Source organism: Raphanus sativus, chromosome 7, assembly GCF_000801105.2.
Source record: "Raphanus sativus cultivar WK10039 chromosome 7, ASM80110v3, whole genome shotgun sequence".
NCBI classification, from domain to species: domain Eukaryota; kingdom Viridiplantae; phylum Streptophyta; class Magnoliopsida; order Brassicales; family Brassicaceae; genus Raphanus; species Raphanus sativus.
The window spans coordinates 19,095,358-19,122,474 of NC_079517.1; the positions used below are offsets into that span (position 1 = coordinate 19,095,358).

The 27,117-nt window shown below is 38.9% G+C and overlaps 6 protein-coding genes across 6 annotated transcripts; 3 read left to right on the plus strand and 3 right to left on the minus strand.

Moving 5' to 3' along the window:
- Positions 1-263: 263 nt before the first annotated feature.
- Positions 264-4,491, minus strand: LOC108817035 (probable lysophospholipase BODYGUARD 2). Its single transcript, XM_018589622.2, is given in 5 exon segments — positions 264-762; positions 765-790; positions 2,314-2,513; positions 2,967-3,301; positions 3,829-4,491. Coding segments are annotated over 5 exon segments (1,425 nt in total). The 5' UTR covers positions 4,388-4,491; the 3' UTR covers positions 264-457.
- A 2,504-nt stretch (positions 4,492-6,995) lies between these two features.
- LOC130498070 (uncharacterized) lies at positions 6,996-11,643 on the plus strand. Its single transcript, XM_056991413.1, has 5 exons — positions 6,996-7,626; positions 7,729-7,913; positions 8,267-8,404; positions 8,515-10,132; positions 10,181-11,643. Exons 1-5 carry the CDS (start codon positions 6,996-6,998, stop codon positions 11,641-11,643), a joined length of 4,035 nt encoding a protein of 1,344 aa, XP_056847393.1.
- A 398-nt stretch (positions 11,644-12,041) lies between these two features.
- On the plus strand, positions 12,042-14,559 carry LOC108815978 (GDSL esterase/lipase At5g41890). Its single transcript, XM_018588529.2, has 5 exons — positions 12,042-12,310; positions 12,997-13,127; positions 13,294-13,536; positions 13,912-14,173; positions 14,250-14,559. The coding sequence occupies exons 1-5, from the start codon at positions 12,058-12,060 to the stop codon at positions 14,480-14,482; spliced, it is 1,122 nt and encodes a 373-aa protein (XP_018444031.1). The 5' UTR covers positions 12,042-12,057; the 3' UTR covers positions 14,483-14,559.
- On the minus strand, positions 14,529-22,668 carry LOC108815977 (uncharacterized). The gene is given in 17 exon segments (XM_056990565.1): positions 14,529-14,774; positions 19,796-19,875; positions 19,968-20,019; positions 20,113-20,186; positions 20,277-20,334; positions 20,436-20,504; positions 20,590-20,723; positions 20,821-20,936; positions 21,026-21,087; positions 21,175-21,226; positions 21,301-21,352; positions 21,759-21,870; positions 21,972-22,062; positions 22,123-22,243; positions 22,246-22,308; positions 22,389-22,439; positions 22,524-22,668. Coding segments are annotated over 17 exon segments (1,365 nt in total). The 5' UTR covers positions 22,639-22,668; the 3' UTR covers positions 14,529-14,711.
- Positions 22,669-22,918: 250 nt separating this feature from the next.
- LOC108814211 (probable polygalacturonase) lies at positions 22,919-25,003 on the plus strand. Its single transcript, XM_018586730.2, has 5 exons — positions 22,919-23,408; positions 23,631-23,751; positions 23,841-24,015; positions 24,095-24,165; positions 24,234-25,003. The coding sequence occupies exons 1-5, from the start codon at positions 23,064-23,066 to the stop codon at positions 24,869-24,871; spliced, it is 1,350 nt and encodes a 449-aa protein (XP_018442232.2). The 5' UTR covers positions 22,919-23,063; the 3' UTR covers positions 24,872-25,003.
- LOC108837828 (uncharacterized) lies at positions 24,897-25,743 on the minus strand. The gene has a single exon (XM_018610839.2). The coding sequence runs from the start codon at positions 25,669-25,671 to the stop codon at positions 25,096-25,098; it is 576 nt and encodes a 191-aa protein (XP_018466341.1). The 5' UTR covers positions 25,672-25,743; the 3' UTR covers positions 24,897-25,095.
- Positions 25,744-27,117: the final 1,374 nt, after the last annotated feature.

Consider the following 27,117-nt stretch of genomic DNA (forward strand, 5'->3'; position numbering starts at 1 on the left):
CTAAGATCGAACCCAGATGTGAGCCAAAGAGAACTCAAAATCATTATGCAAAGTCATTCAATACAAGGTTTCAAACAAAACCCAATCTGAAGGGAATTAGCACAAACACTCTACCTATAGATAGATTGATTAGAAGAGAATTGATTAAATCCCGACCGACGGTGGCTTTGGAAGCTAAATCCGCCGGTCGGAAACGAAGAACACGATGAAAGTGTTTCTAGAGAGAAGAGAGAGCTTTTAGAAGAGGACCACTTACGCAAGAGGCTACGTTTACATTCTAGTTTTCTTTTGTCATAAAAGGAAAAATAAAATTAGTTTTGACATCTCTTCTTCGAACAAAGATAAACAAAACAAAATGTTAACCAACTATAAAAGGACAATATATCTATCTTTTTGGTTTAGATAGTTTCATCATATATATATATATATATATATATATATATATATATATACACATTCACTTATGAGTAGTTTTGGATCTTTGCCAAATGAGCTCAAGCTCTCGAGCAAAGTCCTCTTGTCTGCCGACGACAATGGTGATGTGGTCTTTGTCAGGAATGATGTGGACAGTGGCACGTGGCACTTTGGTCTTGACGCTGTAGCTACACTCCACAGGAATAACCTCGTCCTTGCCACCGTGGAAGATGGTGACGTCACAGTCCACGTGGTCACGGACATGGTCCAGATACGAATCGAGCTTGCCTCCTGATCCGAATATGATGTTGTGTAATGTGTGCCACGACCCGTTGTGTGTGTGACATAAAATCCTTCTATCAAATACGTTCGCATCCTGCAAAAGATAGTTTAATTTAGCTTATCTAGTTTGTAGTTATATATTGTTTACGTATATGCTTAAATATAGTATGTAAGAAAGAAACTATTTAAATTTATCATATATTATAATCAGGGGTGGGCGTTCGGGTACCCATTCGGGTTTCGGTTCAGTCCATTCGGGTTTCGGGTTTTCAGGGTCAAAGATTTCAGCCCCATTTAGATATTTATAAATGTCGGTTCGGGTTCGGTTCGGATCTTTGCGGGTTCGGTTCGGGTTCGGATAACCCATTCAAATTATTTTTAAAATTTTAAAATTTATTATATACTTTAAATTTTCAAAGTCTATAAGAAAGATAATATATTACATATAAATTTTAATAAAAAATATGTCAAAATATCTAAATTTAATATATATAATGGTTTTCTTTGAATATTTAGATAGATAATCAATATATATTTAACTATTTTGGTGTTTTTAGTATACTTTAGATATTTTAAACATTTACTTTTTTACTATTTTCATATATTTTCCAGTATTTTAGAAAACTTAAAGGTATCTTATATATTTTGAATGTTTTTAATATACATTATATCTAAAAATAATTTATATATTTAAGTATATAAATCTATTTCGGATACATTCGGGTACCCAAAATACTTCGGTTCGGATCGGGTTCGGTTTCGGTTTTTTTAATACCAAAATTTTGAACCCGTTCGGATATTTAATCAATTTTGGTTCGGGTTCGATACTACTTTTTCGGATCGGGTTTGGTTTGGTTTTTCGGGTTCGGATTTTTTGCCCAGCACTAACTATAATGATGCAAATTCATCTTGTTAGAAAGTTTCAAATGAGCTAAAAATTAAAGCTATACTAAAACTTTTCAAAATCCATCTAATATTGTTTTTAATAGACCCAAACTAATCTGGATTTTATAAATTAATAATTTTTTTGTCAATTTTTAATTCTTTTTAACTTAGTTACTTTGTATATCAATTTATTGTAGTCTTGATGATACATATTTATAGTACAAATTCAAAACGTAAGTTAATGGGACCAAATAGTGGAGGAGACACGGTGAGTCGTTTTCTGTGGTAAGATAAATTTTTATTTCTTGATTTCTAGTACATACACCTATTAGGTTGCGTTCTCTGATTTCCTAATATGGTACCACATATTTTATGTAAAATTTACTAACACTCAACTTCTTATTATTAGAAATTTCGTATTACAATCACGAAACGTCAACTTCAAGATAATGAATATAAGAGTAGGAGACGAGTAGTTGGTTCATTAAAACTTATAGACTTTTAGACATTTCGGTGTTCCCCTAATCTCATGAACCGTGAACTTCGGGTCAAATCTTGCTAACTTAATTTTCAACAAAAAGTTTGTGGGCGTAAACCTTCGATCGGTCGTCTGATCACTAAGGGTACGATTCTTTCTTCTTCTACACATTTTCATTTCTCTTTTTTTTCTTTTCTTCGAAATATTAGAACATATCAAAACGCAAACATAAAGAACTCATCTTAAATATGTACCTGTTTAAGGTGAGGAGGCGAGTGAGAGAATCAACCAAGCGATGGCTTTTGCAGAGTACAAGGCAAACGGTGCGGCCAAGGTGCTCATACCAGCTAATTAGCGACGCACCAAACTGCATCGGTGGCCAAACGTTCTTAGGAGCTACTTTCCTCATCACGTATTGTGCTGCTTGTACTCCCTTTGGCACCTTGTAATATGGCTGCCAATTTTATGTGACTTCATTTAGTTTACCAAAATATCCTTATATAGTTAACGCCATGATGCCTTCATAATTAAGTTGAGAAAACAAAGTTTATACTGATCAAAACGATTTTTTACCAAAACTAATCATTTTTGCTTTAGTTGATATACTTTCTAAATCAGGACGAAACCCCAAACCACGAAAACAAAAACATGTATATCATATAGACTATAAATTACCAATTTCTAAATTAAAAGATATATTTGGAAAGGGAGAAAATCATACAACGCAAAAGTAGATTCATTTTCAATTTGGTGACTACTTTCTTAAACCGGAAACACTTGTGTAAAATTTCCATATCAAGAGAAGGAAACGTGCGCTGATATATAAACGATTTAAGACATTTCTACTCATAATCACTTGTTTTTTTTTTAATATAGAATGGTTAGAAGGTATGTATCATTGACTTACCGGTGCCAAGAGAGTGAGGGACTTTATCGCTCCAGGGTGTTTAACAGCAAGCGCAAGAGCCAAAACGCAGCCTAAAGAGTGAGCCACTACGTGAAACTTTTTCAGTTTATACTGAGAGATCACCGATTTCTCAATCATCTCTAAATGTTCTCTTAGTGTATACAATGAGTCGTTTGGCTTTGGACTTCTTCCATAACCCAAAAGATCTACTGCGATGAGCCTATAATTCGATTTGGCTGAATCAGAAAAGTTTGGGAAGAGAGTCTCTGTCCAAAAGGATGATGAAGATAAGAAACCATGTATGAATACAACGTTGTCTCGTGCCTTCTTATTATCTGCAGATATATATATTACCCAAAATAATTAAGAAAGCTTCTAGTGTATGGGATGATGACGACAAGAAGTTGAACCTATCACTATCAGACTCAAAAACAAAGCGGAACCCTTTTATTCATATGATTAATATGCTAAACGACGTTCAGTGTTTTAATTCTTGAAAATACTTGGTTCTCGTAAAATACTCATATTAATTGATGTCTTAGTCACTTTGTTTTACATTTGTTTTCTTTTAAACAAGTTGTACTTTTCGAATTACAAAATATTTGTTGTTTTCCTTAATGGACTTTACAATAGATAATTAGTTTCTTATTGTTGTTTTGACAAAGAACTAATGTGCATTGAGTAAAAAACATCACTTATTTTGAAGTAAAGAAATTTATATATGTTTACTTTTATGTAAATGGTGACTTTTGTTGTCTCATGTTACTATTTTCATAACAATGAACCAACTTTCATTTCACTAAAATTTAAAGTAACTAAGCATTCAATGTATGAATTTGGAAATAATGGATTTAATTTTTACCTTTAGGTTGTTGAATTTTGACAAATAGAGAATCTTTGTTGGAAGAAGAAAGCCACGAAATGCAAAAGCTGCAATGACAATCAGACCATCTTGGTGTTGTTGGAGATTTCTCAACGACCGTAGAATTCAAAGTCATTAATCTCTTTTTGCTACCACTTATAAACTTCTTCTTAGACTCATCATTATTGTCACAAGATTCCACCACATTGTGTCTCATCATCAAACCCGTATAATTGAAGCATTTCACGGAGCTCACGAGCTTGGAGAGCCTCACTAGAAGCGAAGGACTGCGTGAGTAAAGTGTGTCTGAGATCTCATCGAAATGGATCTTAGTTCTTGTCATAGAAACGACCTTTGAGTAATCTCCTCGTTCGGACACTATGATCTTCCTGGTCTTGGCTTGTGCCTCGAGTGGAGAAGAGCAATAACAAGGTTTCCATTCGTATTCGAAGAAGAAATCTAACGTCTTGTAAGTGAAACAAAGCAAGTAATCAAAAATGTCAAGGAAAAAGAAGACGAAGAAGCCTGCGGTTTGGTTGAGCCACCGTGCAATGGCCATGATGTGTGGTGGTGATGAAAAAATGGTTTTGATTTGAATTTTGTGGATATGTATGTGAGAGAGAGTTATATAAATTAACGATATGTGTGTGTGAGAGAGGATTGTTTATAGAAGATCCGGATATATAAATTTATTGTTCATTTAACATATTTTGCTGTCCAAAATGATGAAACTGGGTGGAGGTTGCATCCTTTTTGGGTGGGCAAAACCTAAATTAGCTAATTTAATGTTCATTATAATTGTTCACAGTATATTTATTATTTGGAACGTAATATATTAATTTATGTTTTAAGAGATTTTAAGGGTCTGAAAGTACTGAAGAAACTGTAATTAACTAGCTAGTAATTTTTATTTTTATCTTATACTAAAAGTCTAAAACCAGATATTAGAAGAAAATGCCATGATATTTTTATCACAATTTTTTCTTAGTTTTCTAATAATTTAGAAAAAAATACAGACAAAGTTAGTAGTTTGAATGAATAACATAATAATTTAATTTATTAACTAAATAATCTAACTTATATTATGTTTTAACAGTTATTCTATTTGAATATACATAGTATCTATACATCTACCATTTGTGTGAAAATATATAAATATATTTACCAAACTATATTTTTATTTGATGTTACTTAGTATATATATATATATAATATATATATATATATATATATATCAAATCCATCAATCAGATTGTAACATATTTTAATAACATTTGCGATTAAATTTTGACATATTTGGTAAAAATAAGTATACAAATTAAAAGACAAATCTATAAAAGATATCCACTTATATATTTAAAAAAGTAGCTAAAATAAGTATTTGATTTACCTCTGATTAAACTAACTAAATTTTACAAGTAATGATGCATAAGGAATGTTAAGTAATGCTCTACCTTAATTATATATTAGTATTTTCCGTTATTTCTTAATGGAAATATTTTTCGAGATGTAATTGTTTGATAAATAATAAAAATAATAAAAATTATTTAAAATTAAGAATAAATATAATAAATATTAAAAATAATTTTGTTGTATTTAGTCAAAATGTAAGCGTAAATAGCAAAAACAAAATAATAATTTTGCTTTTTCATCGAGTGATATGTTTGCGTTTATTATTCTTAAATTGTTTATACAGTTTATAAAATTAAATTAAAATTATGAATATACACTGCAGGGTTTATTAGAAAAAATGAATGATAATATATAATTAAAATTGAATTAGTCTATCACATGGATGAGTTAGGAAACATTGTGTTATTACTTTTCTAGTTTCATGTTCTTAAAATGTGTTTGTTTGTTTCTTTATGCCTTATGTAAACTGTTGATCCGAATTGATACTAATAAAAATAGGCACTAAAAAGTGCGCATCCGCGAAATATGACGAAGTATCATATGTGTGGTCGATACGTAACATGTGCAATTAATAAAACTGCAACATCATTGTCTTTGAATATTAACCAGTCCATCTAAATGGCAGCCCAGCCTATAGTTTGCTGTCCTGTTATAGATTCATTATGATAACGTATTTGTACCTCATATTATTCTTGAGCTTAACAGAAACTTTATGAAATTTCAAGAGTGAGTTATGAAAATTAATTCTAACATCCGTATACGAAATGAAAAAACGGCTCTTTTTTTCTCTCTCCTAGCGATTAAAAAGGCGATCTAAACCTCTGTCGCGGTGCCGATCCCGGCCTCACATCGCCGTCTCATCCTGAGCCGGCTGCTCAACCACCTCTCTGATTCGTCTCCCTCAAAGGAGATGAAGAAGAAAAAGCCCAAGAAGTCCCCGACGAAATCGCCATCGGTGAAATCGTCCCTTCCGTCCAAATCCAAGTCTGATATCCCCTCCTCTAAATCGTCGGTACCTTCTGATGCTCAGGCTGACCTCGTCGTCGGCAAAGATGCTCAGCTACCTCTCGAAGTCTCAGATCTAGAGATTAACCATTCAGCTCCGTCACCTCTTGAGACAGAGATCGCCGCGTCAACGGCTGATCCTACTCCGGCTTGTGTGGAAGTTGATGAATCCAACCGTGAGTCGAGCTCCGGCGGTGAACCGCAAAGCTCCTCTGGTACCGAGCTAAAAGGTGTAGTCTGTTCCAATGGAAATTCTCACCTTGTAGCCCCCTCCAAATAGTTACTGCTGATGCCAAATCGGTTGCTTTGTGCTCGCAGGTACCTGATGAAACGACGGCTGCTGCTGAAACGGTTGCTGCAATTTTGAACAACCCGGCTGTAGCACCTGCTATGACTACTCCAGTGGAAGTGGTCGTTAAGACACCAACAACTGAAAAGCACTCTACTACTCCAGTTGTTGATGAAGATGCAGTAAAGAAGCAAGCTCCAGCAAGCAAGGACCCCGTTGATAGCTGGTGTACTCACGCCAAAGGCTATGGGAAGCGACTATCAAAGAAAGGAGAAGCCTTTACACTATCTTCGGGAGAGGCTTGCATCAAAATTCCCAATTCTGTGATTGAGAAGAATAGAAAAGCATGGGATTCTTTTGTTTTGGGGCAGTTCTATTCAGACCCGCCCTCACAAGAAACACTCCACAACATCGTCAACGGGATTTGGAGTAAGCAATACAGAGACATCTCGGTTTGAAGATGGAAGGCTTTGCTTATCTTTTTCGAATTCCAAATGCTGCTACAAGAGCGCGTGTCATCAAACAATGTCTGTGGCAGATTGAAGGCCATACTATGTTTGTTGACAAATGGGAGCCGGGCGTTATACCAGCTAAGCCCGAACTCACCTCAGCACCTATATGGTTGGAGCTTCGACAAGTCCCCTTTCAGTTCTTTAATGAAGATGGTCTGGAAAGGATAGCGGGATTGGTTGGACATCCGAGATTTTTGCACCCGACGACATCAAATAAAACCAACCTGGAGGTAGCTAAGGTCTTTACTATCATCGATCCGAGGAAACCTCTACCAGAAGCTGTTAATGTACAGTTCGACTCCGGTGAGATCAGCAGAGTACTGGTCTCTAGCCCCTGGATGCCGCCGGTCTGCGATGCTTGCAAGGAGATTGGTCATGTTACAAAGAGATGCCCAACAGCTCCAAAAACATGCTCCCACTGCAATTCAACCACTCACACTCTACTTAACTGTCCTCAAAAACAGAAAGGCGAGAGGGTGAAAAAGAAAACAAGGCGTATCAAGTCTAGAGGGAAGCAGGTTTGGAAGCAAGTGGATCAAGTAGAGGGATCCAACAGAGACATTCCTACTGCACAACTTGGTAAAGGAACTCAAGCATAAGCCCAGCACAAGGAGGAGACTCAGAGGGCACCGGAGTTTCAGAGCACCGAGGTTGTTTTGAAATCCACGCTTGGAACAAAAGGGTTAACGGAGCAGGGTGAAACAAGTGCAGCTCCGGAGTACTTTCGGATCACAAGGCAGAACAGCGGCTCAGCGATATCCAAATCCTCAAAATCTGATCTCCCATCGGACTCATCGGACGTGGAATCCTCTGAGTACGAGCTAGAAGAAGGAGATTTCTCTCCACATGCTGATGATTTTGAGGCCGTGCGTAATAAAAAACATTTTGCAGGTCTGAGGAAGTCAGGCCAGAAAGGAAACAGAGGCAGGAGTCCCAAAACCAATCTTTAAATAATGGGGACAGACATTTTTGTTGGAATGTACGCGGTCTTAATAATTACTCCCACCGCAGTGGATTACGTAAATGGTCTAGGACTAACGCTCCTCTTTTTGGCAGAATTCTTGAGACTCATGTGAAGCAGCTCAAGATGAATAAATTTGTCTCCCAGCTATTTCCGGGTTGGTCGGCTGAAGGAAACTACAGTTTTTCGCCTCTCGGGAAGATTTAGCTAGTGTGGCATCCTTCTATTTTAGTTACTATCATTTCCAAATCTCTCCAGATGGTTACGGTGGAGGTTACTTGGCCTACCTCGCCTCAGTCTACGTTCATTATCTCCACGGTCTATGCATCTAACGATACAGCGCAGCGTCAGATACTTTGGGGAGAAATCTCAGCTTTGGGATCCTCCCCGGAATGGGTTCTAAGCCTTGGCTTATCTTTGGGAACTTTAATCAGATTAGAGACCCCTCAGAGCACTCTCTTACTCCCTCTTTGAATAATGATAAAAAAATTCGAGATTTTAACCAGTGTCTCTTAGATGCTAACGTTGATGATCTTAATTTCAGGGGGACCACGTTTACTTGGTGGAACAAAAAGAAGCTCGCCCCCCTTGCTAAGAAGTTGGATAGAAGTCTGGTTAATGATGAATGGTACTCTATTTTCCCATCTTGCGTGGCGTTTGTCGGCAAACCGGACTTCTCGGATCATGCGGTCATTACTATCACTCTTGAGCCGGACAAGCTTAGGACCAAGAAACCCTTCAGATTCTACAACTTCCTCATCCAAAACCCGGGGTTTCAAGCAATGGTTTGTGTTAGCTGGTTCTCGGCTAACATAACAGGATCGGCAATGTTCAAGATCTCCCGGAAGCTGAAATTACTGAAAAAGGATATTAGAGAATTCAGCAAGCTCAATTACTCAGGAATTGAAAAGAGGACTGCACAGGCTCATGAGAAGCTTCTTCAGGCACAAACAGCAATGCTCTCCCTCCCGTCCACCACCAACGCAGATGCGGAGCTTCAGGCCCTTAAGGAATTTGAGGAACTCTCAGCAGCAGAGACTTCGTTCTTCTTCCAACGCTCTCATGTCAACTGGTTAGCCTGCAGTGATGGAAACTCCAGAATCTTCCACCGTTATGCATCTAGGCGTCAAGCCATGAACCACATTCACTTCTTGCTGTCTGATACAGGAGAGAGGGTAGACTCTCAAGAGGGCATTCAGATACTCTGTGATAACTACTTCTCGGAGCTACTAGGAAGTCCGGTCTCGCCACAATTGTTCATTCCAAGCGATCTGGACCTCCTCTTTAACTTCAAATGTTCGACTGACCAGAAGCTCAGATTTGAGAAAGGTTTCACAGCAGAGGAGATCAAGGAGGATTTTTTCACACTGCCCAAAAATAAATCAGGTGGTCCGTACGGTTACTCAGCAGAGTTCTTCACTGCAGCGTGGCCTATCATTGGGCCAGAAATTACTGAAGGGATATTGGAATTTTTACGCACTGGAAAACTACTAAAGCAGTGGAACTCAGCTAACTTAGTCCTCATTCCCAAGAAGCTGAATGCATCCTTGACGATTGATTTCAGACCTATATCGTGCCTCAACACGGTGTACAAGGTCATCGCGAAGCTACTTGCCTCTAGACTCAAGGATATTCTGCCGTCAATGATCTCCAAAGCTCAATCCGCATTTCTTCCTGGGCATCTCCTCGCAGAGAATGTCCTACTGGCGACAGACCTGGTCGACGGATATAATTCTCAAGCCACCTCTTCCAGAAGTATGTTGAAGGTCGATCTGAGAAAGGCTTTTGATTGCGTGCGTTGGGACTTCATTATAGCGGCACTAAGAGCACTAGTGATTCCCGAGAGTTATATCAGGCTGGTAACGGAATGCTTAACCACAACATCCTTCTCGATATCAGTCAACGGGACAACAGGGGGATTCTTTAACAGCACTAAAGGGATACGGCAAGGTGATCCCCTATCACCCTATCTCTTTGTGCTCACCATGGAGTGTCTTTCACGTCTCCTCCTCTCACGGTTTGAAAACGGAACCATTGGCTACCACCCGCGAACTCAGGAACTGAAAATCACCCATCTCATGTTCGCCGACGATGTCATGGTTTTCTTCGATGGATCTAGCAACAGTCTACATGGGATATCTGAGTGCCTGGATGATTTTGCTTCTTGATCAGGGATTCAGATCAACGCAACGAAGACAGAGCTCTTTACCGCGGGTCTCGACCAATGTGAAACCCAAGCCATCGCGAGCTACGGTTTCCCTTCTGGTCAGTTCCCTATAAGATACCTCGGTCTTCCTCTTATGTCTCGAAAGCTGAAAATATCCGAGTACTCTCCGTTAATGACCAAGATCACAGTGACGTTTCAATCATGGTCAGTGAAGATTCTCTCCTTTGCGGGGAGACTGCAACTTCTCAAGACAGTCATTTTCGGCATTGTATCTTTTTGGATGTCCGCCTTTATACTCCCGAAAGGTTGTATCAAAGGAATTGAATCTCTCTGGTCTCGGTTCCTCTGGTCAGGAGACATAGAAAAGAAGGAAATAGCAAAGATAGCTTGGCAAACGGTTTGCCTCCCAAAAGAAGAGGGGGGGGGGCTGGGCTTGAGAAATCTGATGGTTTGGAACCAGGTGATGTGCCTCAAATTTATTTGGCGACTCATATCCAAAGCACAATCGCTGTGGGTTGATTGGCACACCAGCATCCATCTCAACGTCAACTCGTTCTGGGAAATTGAAGGTTCAGCCGCTGACTCCTGGGCATGGAGGAAGCTTCTTGATCTCAGGCCCTTGGCGCTACAATTCTGCAAAACCAGATTAGGGAATGGTCTCACTGCGAGATTCTGGTACGATCCTTGGACTCCCCTAAGCCAACTGATAACATACATAGGAGCCGCGGGTCCGAGAGCGTTGAGAATAAGGAGAACAGCGGTGGTTGCTGATGCAATTAGTAACGCACACTGGTCCCTCCCCCATCCAAGATCGCAAAAGGAAGTTAATCTCCACTCCTATCTCACCACTCTCTCTTTACCGTTACCTGTGCATGTTGAGGATGAATACGAATGGGTGGTTGGTAATTTTGCTTCTACTGATTTCAGGTCGGCTCAAACGTGGGAGGTCTTGCGCCCACGACAAGAAGCAAAGGACTGGTTTGATGTGATATGGTTCAAAGGCGCAATCCCGAAGCACTCGTTCACCATGTGGGTAGCAAACTATGACAGGCTACCAACGAGATCGAGATTGGCATCGTGGGGACTTCCAATGTCTCCTATTTTCCCCTTCTGCTCTACCCATGACGAAACGCGCGACCATGTCCTACTCTCCTGCGACTACAGTATGGACATCTGGAGAGCGGTAATGTTCAAATGCAGACCTCCGCCAGCACAACTCCTCACTTGGGCCGAGCTACTATCCTGGATCAGAACTTCAACGTCACGACGCCTTACTCTGCTAAGGAAAATAGCGGTCCAAACGACCATCTTTCACCTTTGGAAGCAACGGAACAACCTGATTCACAATCATATACCACTCTCTGCTGCAATGGTGTTCTATGGCATTGATAAAGTGATGAAAAACATCATCTCTGCAAGGCAGAACAGGAAAGCTTTCAGCTCCCTCATGATCATGTGGCTGCAATAGTTTCTTGTTTTCTATGATTTCCCTTGTCCCATCTTGTTTTTTATTTTATTTTTTGCCAAGATGGATCAGTTTTTAGACTCTTTTGTAAGATCTCTTTTCATTTATATGATATTTACAGTTTAGCAAAAAAAAAAGAGTGGGTTATGCATATGAACTCCAGACTCAAGAGAAATAATTTTTTTTTTTGACAAACGATTTAAAAGAGAAATAAATTTTTGTGTTACTTGACCTACAAATTAAGTAATAGGTATACGTAGAAGAACCATGTGCAATCTTTTGAACGAGTCATAAAGTTACATACGAAAAAAAAAAAAGTTACATACGTAAGCAAGAAGAATGGTTCAAAAGATCTAACCAAGACAGTATATATCTGTCTATTGGCAAAGATTGGACCAAAGTAAAAAAAGAAAGAAAATGGAGATCACATATAGTTTTCCTCACAAGCTTTTCAACTTCACTCTTCTTCTTTGGGTATCACATTTTCAGGCTACTGATCAATCTTTCACAAATTTCATATTTGGAGACTCACTGGTAGATGTTGGAAATAACAATTATCTCTTCACACTGTCAAAAGCTGATTCTTCTCCCTACGGCATCGACTTCAGACCTTCTAATGGCCAACCCACCGGAAGATTCACTAATGGTCGGACCATTTCTGATATCGTAGGTATGTCTCTTTATTAATTCAGTAATATTTTATACTATGTTTTAAATGAAATACTCTTTTTATATTAAATTTTAAAATATTGAATTAATTATTGAACTTATGTTCTGTTGCATTTTTATGTTAGTTTACAGTAGAAATTAATTATATTAATATTTACAATCATAAAACGACAATCTTTTCTTTCTTTTTGGATGACAAGATAATCTTTCGTAAGCAAAATATTTATAGTAAACGAACATTTATTGTGAAACCGGAGAAAATATTAAAAAGTGGTTAGTACATCGATTAGATATAAATGTGATGTAAAGGTTAGTTACAACAATTTAATATAATAGGACCCTCATAGTTTAAATTAGTTTACAAACACACTTAAAAGTCAACGATTGATAGATAACTTGACTCGTTTTGTAGCATGTAAAAGTCAGCATCGAGTTAGACCGACGAATTGAAAACAGTGCTAAAGTAATAATGTAAAAGTGTGTAACGTTGGGGAATTTAAAAGGTTAGTTCCACAAATGCAACTAACATTCATTCCTGGAATATTAACTTATTACAATATGCTTTTGAAGTGGTTGTCCTTGAATCGCTTAACGTTGGCTTTTGAAAATTAAGATGATGATAATCAATCTGCAACTAATTCTCTTACGCACACATGCTAATCACTGAATTGTTTTGAAAAAACACAGGTGAAGCTTTGGGAGCAAAATCAGCACCAACTCCTTATCTTGAACCAAACACTGAGGTTAACACAATTCATAGTGGGATCAATTATGCATCTGGTTCGGCTGGAATCTTTGACGACACTGGTCTTTTGTTCGTAAGCCCCATATAGTATAAACGTCGTTTTAAAGTGTTGAATTATAATCCATAATAAATACAATACTACTATTTAATACTCCATTTACGTAGGAAATAACAAACATAATATGTAATTGGAGATATAGTGACTGTTGAGAACAACCATTTTTTTTGGTTTCTGACAGATAGGGAGGGTTCCGTTGAGGGAACAAGTGAGTTATTTTGAGAAAAGTAGAGGCTATATGGTAAGAATGATTGGTGAAAATGGTACGAAAGAGATGTTGAAGAAGTCAATGTTCACAATCACAATTGGGTCCAATGATATATTAAATTATATCCAACCATCTATACCTTTCTTCTCTCAAGACAAGCTCCCCATTGGTGTCTTACAAGACTCCATGGTCTTTCATTTAACCACACACCTTAAGGTAGTAAAAATAGTACTGTGGAAATATAATGCATAAATGTTTTTTTGTAAACTATATATAATGCAGAAATAATGCATAAATTTATGCATATATAAATTTATGCATATATAATGCATAAATTATCAAGCAATAACTATTATGGAATTATTGTCTTTTTGTTACCACTTGGGTCCACTATTTAATTCGTCGTAAAGTTATGTAAATAATTCAATGGTGTCAAACCAAATTTTTCCTGTTTGCGCTAATTTTAAAATATTTTTAATGTTCTAACTTTTCACAAATATTATAGCTAGTACTTAGTAACTAGCAAAACCAAATGCAGAACACGCACGATCCAAGTCATATTAATTGTGTCAAAGTCCCGTGTGTTTGCAGCGTTTGCATGAACTAGGAGCAAGAAAGTTCGTGGTGGTCGGAGTGGGGCCACTCGGCTGCATACCATTTGCTCGCGCCTTGAACTTAATACCAGCTGGAAAGTGCTCTGACGAAGTCAACCAAATCGTCCGTGGCTATAACATGAAGCTTAGACATTCTCTCGCGACATTGAATACCGAGTTAGGATATCACAACACTACATTTGTCTACGCCAATTCTTACGACCTCTTCTTGAAACTGGTTTTGAACTATCGCCAATTTGGTAATGATTTAGTTGTCTAGTAACAAAATGTTTTTGGTTTGATCAAGAATCCTAATGAAATGTTTTGGTTTGGAAGGGTTGGAGAACGCGGACAAGCCTTGCTGTGGGGGCTACTTTCCACCCTTTACTTGCTTCAAGGCACCGAACCAGAACTCAAGCGAAGCGGCCTGTGAGGACCGGTCCAAGTTTGTGTTTTGGGACGCATATCACCCAACCGAAGCTGCCAATCTCATTGTTGCCAAAGCACTTCTTGATGGGGACCAAACTGTGGCTACACCTTTTAATATTCGTCACCTTAACCATCTTTAATCATTAATATAAAATATTTTTGTGTTATTTCAAAACCATTTAAATATACTCAAGCACATCAATAAGCTATTATTTTCTTCGGAAACGTAACAACAAGAGATAGACTACTCTCCTGATAGATTCTAAAGCTTAGTGAAGACCGTACATTACAAACTAAACTGATAAGAGAGCGAAACTTAGACCACATAACCGGACTGTAAACGACCCAAGTAAACTCAAGACCTCTCAGTTACCAGCTGAACGAATCCTTAGACTTGCCAATCTTTGTTTTGTATGAACTCTCTATTTCTTCCTGCAGACATTTCATTAACAGATCAATATCACTCTTGTTAAAATATGCCTTGAATCTGCGAGCTGAGTTATATCGGGCGATCCAGACGTCATGGATCGGGCGATATATGAAAGGGGAGTATCGATCGATAGACGTGTTGTCGTATCGATCGATAGTACCCAAATCCGAGAAATATGGAAAGTTTCATGAAAGACTTTCTTATATATACATCTAGGGTTTTACCCTATTGTGTAGCACGAATTGTACTCTGAAAATCTAGCCTCCATCAATAAAGTATTCTCTTTGCCCGTGGACTAAACCCTAAGGGTTAACCACGTTAAATCTCTGTGTCAATCCTTCTTATTCATTCATCTGTTAATCTATATCTTCTCACATCCGTCACAACAGACTGGTATCAGAGCTTCAGGTTGAATCTGGTGAGAAGATGTCAGGGATGAACTTGAAGATTGACAAGTTTACTGGAAGAAACAGTTTCAGTCTCTGGCAAATCAAGATGAAGGCGTTGCTGAAGCAACAATGTCTTTGGGCACCGTTGTCAGGGAAGAAGGTTGAATCTGTTACAGCTGAGATGGAGATTATTGAAGAAAATGCGTTTTCAACTACTTTGTTGTGTCTGGCAGATGAGATCATCATCGAAGTTTCTGGTGTTGATGCTGCAGCTGGTTTGTGGTCGAAGTTAGAGAGTCTATATATGACAAAGTCTCTGACTAAGAAGTTACTTCTGAAACAACGTCTCTTCCCTTTGAGGATGCATGAAGCTGCACAGCTTCAGGATCACCTTGACAGTCTAAATTCCATTATGTTGGATCTGAGGAATATTGATGTTAAGGTGGAGGATGAGGATGCGGCGCTGATTTTGTTGGTTTCACTACCAAACTCCTATGAGAATTTTGTTCAGTCATTCATAGGGAGTAAGGATACAGTGAGTTTGGAGGAAGTCAGGTCGGCACTTCACAATAGGGAGTTGCGTCACAAGGCATCTGGTTCTGGTACAGACCATCAAGCTTCTGGGTTGTTTGTAGGTGGTGGAAAGAACTTTGGGAAAGGCAAAAGGTCGAAAGACAAAAAGTCGTTTCAAAGGGGTCCTAAACCAAATGATATTTGCAACTACTGCAAAGAAAAAGGGCATTGGAAATCAGATTGTCCTAAGAAGAAGAAGCAAGCTGGTTCCGCTGCGGTAGCCGAGGATGAAGCTAAGTCTGATAATGATATTGCGCTGGTTGCTCATGGAAAAACACATCCTAAAGATGTATGGGTTCTGGACACATGCGCATCCTATCATATGTGTCCAAGGAGAGAATGCTTCTCAGAGTATGAAGCAGTGACTGATGGCAAGATCAAGATGGCAAATGACTTTGCTTGCGATATTGCAGGAATCGGTTCTATTAAGCTCATGACACATGATGGTAGAATCTGCACATTGACTGGAGTTAGACATGTTCCATCTATGTCCAAGAACTTGATCTAAGTTAGTCTTTTGGATAGCAGAGGTTTTAAGTATTCAGGTGGAGATGGAGTTCTGAGTGTCTACAGGGGTTCTGATGTGATTTTGAGAGGTTTCATTCATGGTACTTTGTATTTGCTGGAAGGTTCTACGTTTCAGATTCAGCAAACGTTGCATCTCCAGAGGTTCGCAGGGAAGATATGGACAAGTTATGGCATATGAGACTTGGACATATGGGTGAGCGTGGGATGCAGATTCTGTCGAAGAGAGATCTTCTTTGTGGTCATAAGACCAAGAGTCTTGAGTTCTGTGAGCACTGTGTGTTTGGGAAGCTACATAGAAAAAAGTTTCCTAAGGTTGTTTACAAGACAAAAGGCACGCTGGATTACATCCATTCAGATTGTTGGGGTCCCTCCAAGGTGGAGTCACTGAAAGGTCACAGGTATTTTGTGTCCATGATTGATGACTTTTCAAGGAAGACTTGGATTACATTCATGAAGCACAAAAGTGAAGCTTTCAATAGCTTTAAGGAGTGGAAGATACTGGTGGAGAATCAAACTGAGAAGAAGATCAAGAGGCTTCGTACTGATAATGGTCTGGAATTCTGTTCATCAGAGTTCAATCAGTTTTGTAAGGATGCAGGGATTGCTAGGCATCGTACAATCAGGTATACACCACAGCAGAATGGTGTAGCAGAGAGAATGAACCAGACATTGCTGGAGAGAGCGAGGTGCATGTTGTCTAATGCTGGTTTAGAGAAGAGGTTTTGGGCTGAGGCAGTCAATACAGCTTGTTATTTAATTAATTTGGGACCACATACAGGGATCGAGTGTCAAATACTTAATGAGGTGTGGTCAGGCAAGTCTGCTGATTACTCTATTCTGAGAGTCTTTGGTTGCACGGTTAACTATCATGTTAATGAAGGAAAACTGGAACCAAGAGCAAAGAAAGGAGTGTTTATGGGCTATGGAGATGGTGTCAAGGGATACAGAGTCTGGTCTCCATCTGAGAAGCGAGTGGTCATGAGCAGGAATGTTGTGTTTGATGAGAGTTCTATGATCAAAGCTTCAGCTGAGTCTATTTCAGGAGCAGAGGATGAGGATGAGGATTTCGACAAGCAGGTAGAGCTGCAGAATCTGCAGTCGGACGGACAAAATCGATCGATGACGGATCAACAGTATCGATCGATGACCGATCAACAGTGTCGATCGACGACAGATGATCAGTGTCGATCGATTTCGGAAGAAGAGGTCGAGCGATTGTTGACTGACGAGCAGCCAGAGTCTTCTGATTCTGGAAATCAACATGTTGGGTCTGAAAAACGCAGTATTGCTAAAGACAGACCAAGGAGAGTTGATGTCAGGCCACCAGCGAGATACCGTTTTGAAGATATGGTGGGTTATGCACTACAGGTTGCAGAGGAAGTGGATACTTACGAGCCATCCACTTATAGAGAAGCTATTTCGAGTTATGCGTCTGAGAGATGGTTTGCTGCAATGGAAGATGAGATGGAATCTCATGAAAAGAATCACACATGGGATCTGGTCACACTACCACATGGGAGAAAGGTTGTGACTTGCAAGTGGATTTACAAGATAAAAGATAGTCAAACACCAGAAGAAGGACTCAAGTACAAATGTCGAGTTGTTGCTAGAGGTTTCAGTCAAAGAGAAGGCGTGGACTACAATGTGATTTTCTCACTTGTGGTCAGACACACTTCTATCAGAGTGCTATTGGCGATGGTAGCACGTCAGGATCTGGAGTTGGAGCAACTTGATGTAAAGACTGCTTTTCTTCGTGGAGAACTTGAAGAGGAGATCTATATGACTCAGCCTGAGGGTTTTCTAGTTCCTGGTAAGGAAGATCATGTTTGCAAGTTGAGGAAGTCATTATATGGACTTAAACAGTCTCCTAGACAGTGGTATAAGAGGTTTGACAGCTATACGGTCAAGATGGGTTATGAAAAGAGTCCTTATGACTGTTGTGTCTACATGAGCAAGGTGGAGGATGGGTCGTATATCTACTTGTTGCTGTATGTAGACGACATGCTGATAGCTGCCAAGAAGATGTGTGATATTCAGAAGCTGAAAGAGCTACTGAGTTCTGAGTTTGAGATGAAAGATTTGGGTGCTGCGAGGAAGATTCTAGGAATGGAGATCTTCAGGGATAGGAAAAAGAAGAAGTTGTTCTTGTCTCAAAAGGCCTACATTGAGAAGGTTCTGACAAGATTCGACATGCTTAATGCTAAACCTATCGATACTCCATGTGCTGCAAATTTTCATCCTACCAGAGTGATGAAATGTCTGAAGGGGAAATCGATTATATGTCACGAGTTCCTTATGCTAGCGCTGTAGGAAGTTTGATGTATGCTATGGTCTGTACAAGACCAGATCTTGCACATGCAGTCAGTGTTGTGAGTAGGTTCATGGTTCAACCACGGAAGGAGCATTGGATAGCTGTGAAGATGATTTCCCGGTACCTTAAGGGTACATCTGATGTTGGTCTTGTCTATGGAGATAAGGATCCAAGACTGGTTACTGGGTATTCTGATTCAGATTATGCAGGAGATGTGGACAGCAGGAGATCTATGACTGGTTATGTGTTTACTCTGGGTGGTTCTGTTGTGAGTTGGAAGGCGACTTTGCAGTCGACGGTGACTTTGTCTACTACTAAGGCAGAGTATATGGCATTGACAGAAGTTGCTAAGGAGGCGATATGGTTAAGAGGGCTGGTCAGTGATCTTGGTCTTCATCATGATCAGGCTACTGTGTTATGTGATAGCTTGAGTGCTATCTGTTTAGCCAAGGATCAGGTTCATCATGAGAGAACCAAACATATTGATGTAAGATACCATTTTCTGAGAGAAGAAAAGAGGATTGAAGTGAAGAAGGTAGGAACATCTGATAATCCTGCAGATATGTTCACTAAGGCGGTTCCTCACAGCAAGTTCAAGCATTGTCTTGATTTGCTGAACATCTCAAGCTGTTAATCTGGCCCTGATGGGCATCTAGCCCTAAGGGGCATCTGGCTCTGAGGAGCATCTGAGTCCGACGGGACATCTGACGTCTGAGTTCGACGAAACATCTAAGGCAAAGAGGGAGTCTGGTACATCTGTATTCTGAGCACAGAGAAGTGCATTCTGGTACATCTGATTATGGAGGATTCAAGTCAAGGTGGAGATTTGTTAAAATATGCCTTGAATCTGCGAGCTGAGTTATATCGGGCGATCCAGACGTCATGGATCAGGCGATATATGAAAAGGGAGTATCGATCGATAGACGTGTTGTCGTATCGGTCGATAGTACCCAAATCCGAAAAATATGGAAAGTTTCATTAAAGACTTTCTTATATATACATCTAGGGTTTACCCTATTGTGTAGCACGAATTGTACTCTGAAAATCTAGCCTCCATCAATAAAGTACTCTCTTTGCCCGTGGACTAAACCCTAAGGATTAACCACGTTAAATCTCTGTGTCAATCCTTCTTATTCATTCATCTGTTAATCTATATCTTCTCACATCTGTCACAACAACTCTTCCAACAGATGCATCATTCTACAAGAAATGAGAGGTCTACCTTGCACGATTTTAGTAAGGGTTCTAAGAATGAGGATCTGAAGAACTTGATTGATTTCCCAAGTAAACTTGTATCTGAATCTGGCAGGTATTAAAGAACACAACGCAAGTTAGTTATGCTAGAAAAGGCTAATCCGAAAGATCTCAACAAGTGATTGTAACTAAGAACGTACCATCATCATCCACATCCATTTTGGAGCCTCCCGAGTTGATTTCTTCTATTAGCTGTCAATCATAAAACAAAATGAAATATTATTTGCGATGATCTAATTCAGTAACCACACTCTTTAACGTATCATATTTTGTCTAATATTTTACCTGTGAAAGTGTTGGAACTGCCAATGGATCAAACTCGTCGCAGTTGTTTGGGTCGATAGAAACACATACACGACCTGAAAATTCACAAGACATTTCTTCTTTAAGGTATGAACATGACTCTGTATATATATATATATATATTCAAAGAATCAACGGAAGGGGACCTGTTTTTGGATGGACACAGAAAGGTGCCTTAAGCAAATGGTTCATTTGTTTTGAGACCTGTAATTAAAGAAAGAAATCCATCACAACTTTAAGTTTGCCAGTTGCTAATACATGCAGAATAAATATCATCTCATAATAGCATAAAGATTAAAACAAACCTCCAAATCAATTCGAGGGTATGTAAAGGTGAAGGCGATTTCTTCGACGCACATACGCAGTGTTGGAGCCTGAAAACATTGGAAACAAGACTGAAAGTTGAGTGGAAGACAAATAAGCTTTTCACAACACTAATAAATGTATAAGAAAAAACACAATACAAAACTTGTGTTTCTTGGATTGGAGGGTGTTTTTAAGCTGGTCCCACCTAACAAGGCTGATGGCTTCTTCTGATAGAGATGATCTATAAGCAGAATTCTCCCACTTTTCTCTGAGCTCTGATTGAATATCTGTCATGACCATTTTGTAAAAGTCACCAAAATGAGGTTAGGACCACCACCACGTGTAAGCGTAAGCTGAAAAGATACATCATCACGCTTTCCATACCTTGATCTGAAATCATGTCAAGTATCTTTTCATACTTGTCTTTGGTAGAGAATATACTTTGATTTGCTTGTAACTCACCCTCAAAGAAACCCTTGAGATAATCCACATACGATCTCCTGTAAAAAAGCCCCCCAAATGAAATTTTAGTAGGATATTAAGAAGTCAGAAAGGACAGAACAGGTGTGATGGGGGAAGGAACACGTACGCAAGGAAGGGATAAAGAGAATAACCCATAAGAGTGACTTTTCTTGCATTGTTCTCATTCCCCTGCGTCGTCATCACATATTAAACTTTTAAGAGAATTTGGTAAAAAGGCCAGAAACCAACAATTTAATGCTTTATCGAGAAAGCCACCTTGTAAACACGGAAGTATTCAGCAACTGCTGATCTTTGTTCGTTAGTCATCCTGCAGATTTGATAAATATGAAGAAACTGATTCATAACAACAGCGTTAGTTAGTTAGTTAGTGATCGTGGTTACCTGCGAGCTTCAGGATCACAACTCCAAAGAATGTGCTTGAAACCAAAATCCTCTGCAAATTGGCAAAGACAGAAAAAAATGAGGTTGGTAGATGTTCGTCCAATACATACAGTGTTCCACATTGCCAAAAACACTACCATCAGTGAAGTTCTAAACATTGAATAGAATAGGGTATTGTGAACGGTATAGAAAGATAACAAACTAATTCCCAATAAAATATTAACGTTGCAAGAACCCATATGAGGTTGAAAATTTCAGGAACACTAAGCAAATGCAAGTTGTATACTATATATAATACCTCTCAGAGAAGTATGAATGACTGAGATAGAAACGGTATATAAAGATAGCATACTAATTCCAAGTAAACTATTAAAAATGCTAGTTGCAAAAAAAATGGTATCAGTCATGTCATCAAAGGCCCAAATAAACAAATGGTAGTTGAAAGTGCGTGATAATACCTCGTAAGGAAGTATGGATGACTTTGATAGCAACAGTCATCAAAGGCCAACATTCGGAGCAAACATCGGCTCCGGAGCAACAGTATCTAACATCGTCATAATCTGTTATATCCTGAGAAAACAAAAATATATTCAAGTCAAGCAATAAAGCAATAAGAATAAACATGAAAACCAAGAAAAAAAATACTAAGATAAGAAAAATTGAAAACTTACAATATCAAAGACCAACTCTCTCTCCACAGGAGTAAACACATTGGTACCTGTTTGTGAATAGGCATGCCTCTTATCTGGCTACAAAAAAAAACTCAAATTAAAATGGTATCTAAAAGCACACACGCACACACAGCTGACTGAAGAAGAAAACAGGGGGCTCATATCAACGCTGTAGACGGCGCCAATATCAATCTTATAAGGAAAACTTGATTTGATAGCGTCTTCCAAAGCTGAAGCAGACTTGAAGAACTTGTAACGCAAATAAACATCTTCTCTAGTGTAAAAGAGAATTCTCTTCGACCAAAGTAGTATTCATCGCAACCAGGATGTTTCCCATCTACCAGTGATCATGTTTATTATTATTATTATTATAAATCTCGAGCAAGTGTAAGAGAAAAAAAAAACAAAGTAGCCTACCGTGTCCGTAAAAAAGCCATTTGTGACTATCAGTGTAAGGAAATAGATTTCCTGCATTCAATAATAATTAGACCAATAATTGAGAGCTACAGAGAGATTTGATTTTGCAAAGAAGAAGATCAATTGCAAACTTGCCGTAGTAGATTCGGAGGTACTGAACGTTGAAGAATTCTTCTGGTTTTGGATTGGTTATTTGTGGTGCACCGATCATCGTATCATCTCCTCTGCTCTCCGCCTCCTCTCTCGTCATCTTTCCACAAGAAAAAGAAAACTCCCAATTTTTGATATCACAGAAAGAAATTAGATACAGAGCACAGAAAAGCTTATCAAGTAACGGGAAAGAGGAGACAAATCAGGACAAATTTGGCGGGACAATTTATAATGGGGTTTGTTTATTTGGGCCCGTTATTAAAATCCTAAGATTCGAAAAAGCCCATTTTAGTAAAGTGAGGGTCAAAACCGTAAATCAGCAGTCTCCTCTGACTTTTTCTTTTTGTCTGCTTTCCTCTTTGGCATTACTCTCCCAACAGATTTCTTGGTGGAGTGGAGTGATTCGAGTTAATGGCGTTTCTCTAAGATCAGATTCGAACTCTTTTCTCTGTTTGATTCTCTTTCTCATTCACTCTCTAAGTCACAAGGGCGGCTTCACGACGGTCTCGTAATAGAACCAGAGCAATGGGAATCTCTGGACGACCTCTGATCTCTGTCTTCGTATTCTTTTTCCTCTCCGCTCACCACCATATCTCCCTCGGAGATCTCATCACTTGCTCCGGTATAGTTCCGAAGAAGCACAGGAGCCAAATGCTGTCCATTTCTGACTTTGGCGCTGTCGGTGACGGCACCACCTTGAACACCAATGCTTTTAACGCCGCCATTGATACCATACGGAACTCCAAAAACGCTGCTAGCGAGGGAAGTCTTCTGTACGTGCCTCGTGGTGTGTATTTGACTCAGACCTTCAACCTTACCAGTCACATGACTCTTTACCTCGCCCATGGTGCTGTCATCAAAGCCCTTCAGGTCACTTATTTTTAACACCACCTTCCCTCTTGATTCAGATCCAATGTTTGGTTTTAGGCTTTGGACAATAGGAGCTTCCCTGTGATTATTTTGATCAGTGGAGATGTCTGTCTGTCTGTGATTGCATTTTAAATTCATAGAATGCTTAATATTTAGTTGGTAATTGCATTTTATATAAGCTTATCATACAGTGCCACACTAATACTTGTTTCGGTTGTTCAGGATACGGAGAAATGGCCTTTGATCGACCCTTTGCCTTCTTATGGCAGAGGAAGGGAGCGCCCTGGTCCAAGGTATATTAGCTTTATCCATGGAGACGGACTCACCGACGTTATTATCACAGGTTTGTTTTCCTAGTTTTAGTTTGAGTATAATAATCAGATTATCTTGATTCCCTAACCCATTTTTTTGTGCTATTGTGTTTTTGCTTAGGCAAAAATGGGACCATTGACGGTGCAGGAGAACCTTGGTGGAACATGTGGAGACATGGAACTCTAAAGTTCACCAGACCTGGTCTCATTGAATTCAAGAATTCAAGTGACATCCTCATCTCTCATGTTGTTCTTCGAAACTCCCCTTTCTGGACACTTCATCCTGTTTACTGCAGGTTCTCTTCTCTCGCGAAGTACACATGTCTTGAATCTTGCTATTTTATTTACTAATTTACCATTTGTTTTTTCTCACAGTGGTGTTGTAGTTCATCACGTTACCATCCTCGCTCCAACTGATTCTCCAAACACCGATGGGATTGATCCAGGTTTCATCACTTTCCCCTAATTTACATCTGTTTTCAAAGCATTATTAACTTGTGTGCTGCTGCTACAGATTCGAGCTCTAACGTATGTATAGAAGACTCCTACATATCCACCGGCGACGACCTTGTAGCCGTGAAGAGCGGTTGGGACGAGTATGGCATCGCCTACAACCGTCCCAGCCGTGACATCACCATCCGACGCATCACCGGATCCACCTCATTTGCTGGAATAGCTATCGGAAGCGAAACCTCCGGCGGTATCCAGAATGTCACCGTGGAAAACATCACTTTGTTCAATTCCGGAATTGGCATCCACATCAAGACAAACACTGGCCGAGGAGGAAGCATCCAGGGGATCACAGTCTCGGGAGTTCACATGGAAAAAGTCCGGACCGGCATTAAGATCTCTGGCGACACGGGAGATCACCCGGATGATCATTTCAACACATCGGCTCTCCCTGTCGTAAGAGGCATAACTATCAAGAACGTCTGGGGAATCAAGGTCGAGCGTGCTGGCATGGTTCAGGGATTGAAAGATGCTCCTTTCACCAACCTATGCTTCTCCAATGTTACATTCACCGGAACAAAAGGTCCTCCGATATGGAAATGCTCAGATGTCGTTGGAGCCGCTGATAAAGTCAACCCCACGGCTTGCCCTGAGCTGACCACAGCGGCCCAACAAGGCGGTTCCTGCGAAAACCAAGCATAATATGTACTACTCCAAAAGCGTAATGTAATTTATGAACTTAATTTAATTTAAACTAATAGGATTAAACTCTTACAGAATCACATGTTATATAGACAAAATCAGCTTCATATCATTATGGAAGCTATTTGTTTACCAGAAAGAGCATATACATACATAAGAGGGCTTTACTTTATTGTTATCTTCTTTACTAGATTTAAAAGACAAATTAGAGTCTTCTTCGTTGTTCAGACCAAATGGTTTAGAAACTTGCGAATCTTTGTCCTGAACATACTCTCTCCTTCTTCTTTGCGCTTCATCAAAGTCACGGTAATCTTCATGCTGGAGCCATCATCCTCCGCTTCGACATGGTGTTTTGTCTCCTCCACCGTGATGGGACCGACAAACATCTTGATCGCCGGAACATCCACGACTATGCTGTCTAAGGAAGGATCTGGACCTTTCGTCGTCTTTTCTTCTTCACCGGAGAAGATCATGTCGTTGCCGAAAGGGATCTGGAGGCCTCGTCCAAACAGCTCGCCGTGGCACGGACGGCGGCTGAAAGTCAAGGGACGTCTAGGGAAATGACGATTGATTGGATGGAAATTCATGAAATTGACCGGTACAGTGATCTCATCGGAAGATGTTAATTCCGGTCCAGATGAACCGGATTCGTGAAGGGTTGGGTTTGTAGTAAACGGGTCGGATTCCGCAGATAAAGTGTTATGGCTATCGGCGATGATTTCATTTTCGGGCTTGGAAGAAACGACGGAGAGAGTCAACGTGAATAAGAGAACGGTGACTGTAACGGTGAGCTTGGCCATGGTTGAAATTATGCAAAAGTCTATAATGGTAACTAATAAAATCTTTAATTGCGTGGGGTGCAGTTTATAGACTTATGAACGGTGTTACTATCATTTGAAGTTTTCTTCGGGACCCATTTTCAGGAAAATTATTTTCTAAATTTGACATCATCGATAAAATTAGTATTTTGATCCTTGGTTGGTTTTAGAGGTGAAGTATAGTTCTTTAGGTGGTTCTTGAAATTTGGTAACCATTAAGAAACCGTGAGAATTTCAGATTAGATTGGATCGGTTCTTTTAGTTCTCGATTCTTTCGGTTCCTGAAATTTGGTAACCATATTAAAACCGAAAAAATGGTTTCAGTCGGATTCAGTTCTAAATGGTTACTTTGTAACGATATTACCCACATTAATTTGATGTACTTACAAACAAATAAATCAAAACCAATACCTAACGATAGAAATAAAACACAAAAAACACAGTTTTTAAAACAACCAAAGACCAAACTGTTAAAAATAATACATCCAAAAGACTAGCTTGAATTATTATTTCTAACTTGAAATATAAAATAGATAATAAGAGAAAATGAGATAAAAACAAAAGTGGAGAAACACCAATCCAGCAGAAAAAACCATCAAGCATTCAATAAGTACATGTTACAATTTGTAAGGTAAGTGTATACAAGTTTTTCATCCGGTTCTATATGGTTATTTGGTTCTCGGTTTGGTACGGGTTCGGTTCTGGTTCTTTGGGTATAAAATTTTAGCATCCAATTGGGAAATTCATGGATTCAATTCGGTTCATTTTTTGGGTCTATTCGGTTCCGTTTTTTTTTGCCACCCGTAGGGCTGATCAAATGAACTATAAATCCGACTGATAAAAATGAATTCAAACAGATTCATATCCTAGATAAATCAAAATGGATTTTCTTGTACAGTATTTTGTATTATGAATTTCACCTGAATTAAATCCGACTTGAATTTATATGAGTATGTAATGTTGATGACAAAAAAAAATTGAATTGATCTCCAAAACACATATTATGGTATCTAAAACATTTATATTTATATGAATAATTAACTTAAATATTATATATATGTATATATTTCACTATTTGGTCAATGTTAATGTTTGTATATTTTGACAAGCATTTGAAGTTCAACTATAAATAAATTTGTTTTAAAGTTTTATTAATGTTGTTTTCTATTTATAGAGTTGATAGTTATTAATTTTAATTTATTTATGTATGGTTTAATTTGTACAATGATTTGGTACATCATGATATGATATGTATGATGTTGTCATACATAATTCAAAGGCGAATTTAATATCGATGATAGACGAATTTTCCAAAATTATTTTGAATGTCAACAATATGGTTTGAAGAAGTTATGTACACAAATTTATTAAAAAATTGAAAAAATATATCAAATTTAATCAAGTACAAATCCATATTTTGGAACTGAT

What these genes read in the sequence shown, in the direction of transcription:
- LOC108815978 (XM_018588529.2), top strand. Translation starts at nt 12,058, where the DNA reads ATGGAGATCACATATAGTTTTCCTCACAAGCTTTTCAACTTCACTCTT. An exon ending in GACCATTTCTGATATCGTAG is followed by an intron (nt 12,311 to 12,996) that starts GTATGTCTCTTT and finishes GAAAAAACACAG; the next exon opens with GTGAAGCTTTGGGAGCAAAA. An exon ending in ATTTAACCACACACCTTAAG is followed by an intron (nt 13,537 to 13,911) that starts GTAGTAAAAATA and finishes GTGTGTTTGCAG; the next exon opens with CGTTTGCATGAACTAGGAGC.
- LOC130498070 (XM_056991413.1), top strand. Translation starts at nt 6,996, where the DNA reads ATGGAAGGCTTTGCTTATCTTTTTCGAATTCCAAATGCTGCTACAAGA. An exon ending in ATGCTGATGATTTTGAGGCC is followed by an intron (nt 7,914 to 8,266) that starts GTGCGTAATAAA and finishes AAATCTCTCCAG; the next exon opens with ATGGTTACGGTGGAGGTTAC. An exon ending in TGGGATCCTCCCCGGAATGG is followed by an intron (nt 8,405 to 8,514) that starts GTTCTAAGCCTT and finishes GATTTTAACCAG; the next exon opens with TGTCTCTTAGATGCTAACGT.
- LOC108837828 (XM_018610839.2), bottom strand. Translation starts at nt 25,671, where the DNA reads ATGGCCAAGCTCACCGTTACAGTCACCGTTCTCTTATTCACGTTGACT.
- LOC108814211 (XM_018586730.2), top strand. Translation starts at nt 23,064, where the DNA reads ATGGGAATCTCTGGACGACCTCTGATCTCTGTCTTCGTATTCTTTTTC. An exon ending in CTGTCATCAAAGCCCTTCAG is followed by an intron (nt 23,409 to 23,630) that starts GTCACTTATTTT and finishes TCGGTTGTTCAG; the next exon opens with GATACGGAGAAATGGCCTTT. An exon ending in CACCGACGTTATTATCACAG is followed by an intron (nt 23,752 to 23,840) that starts GTTTGTTTTCCT and finishes GTTTTTGCTTAG; the next exon opens with GCAAAAATGGGACCATTGAC.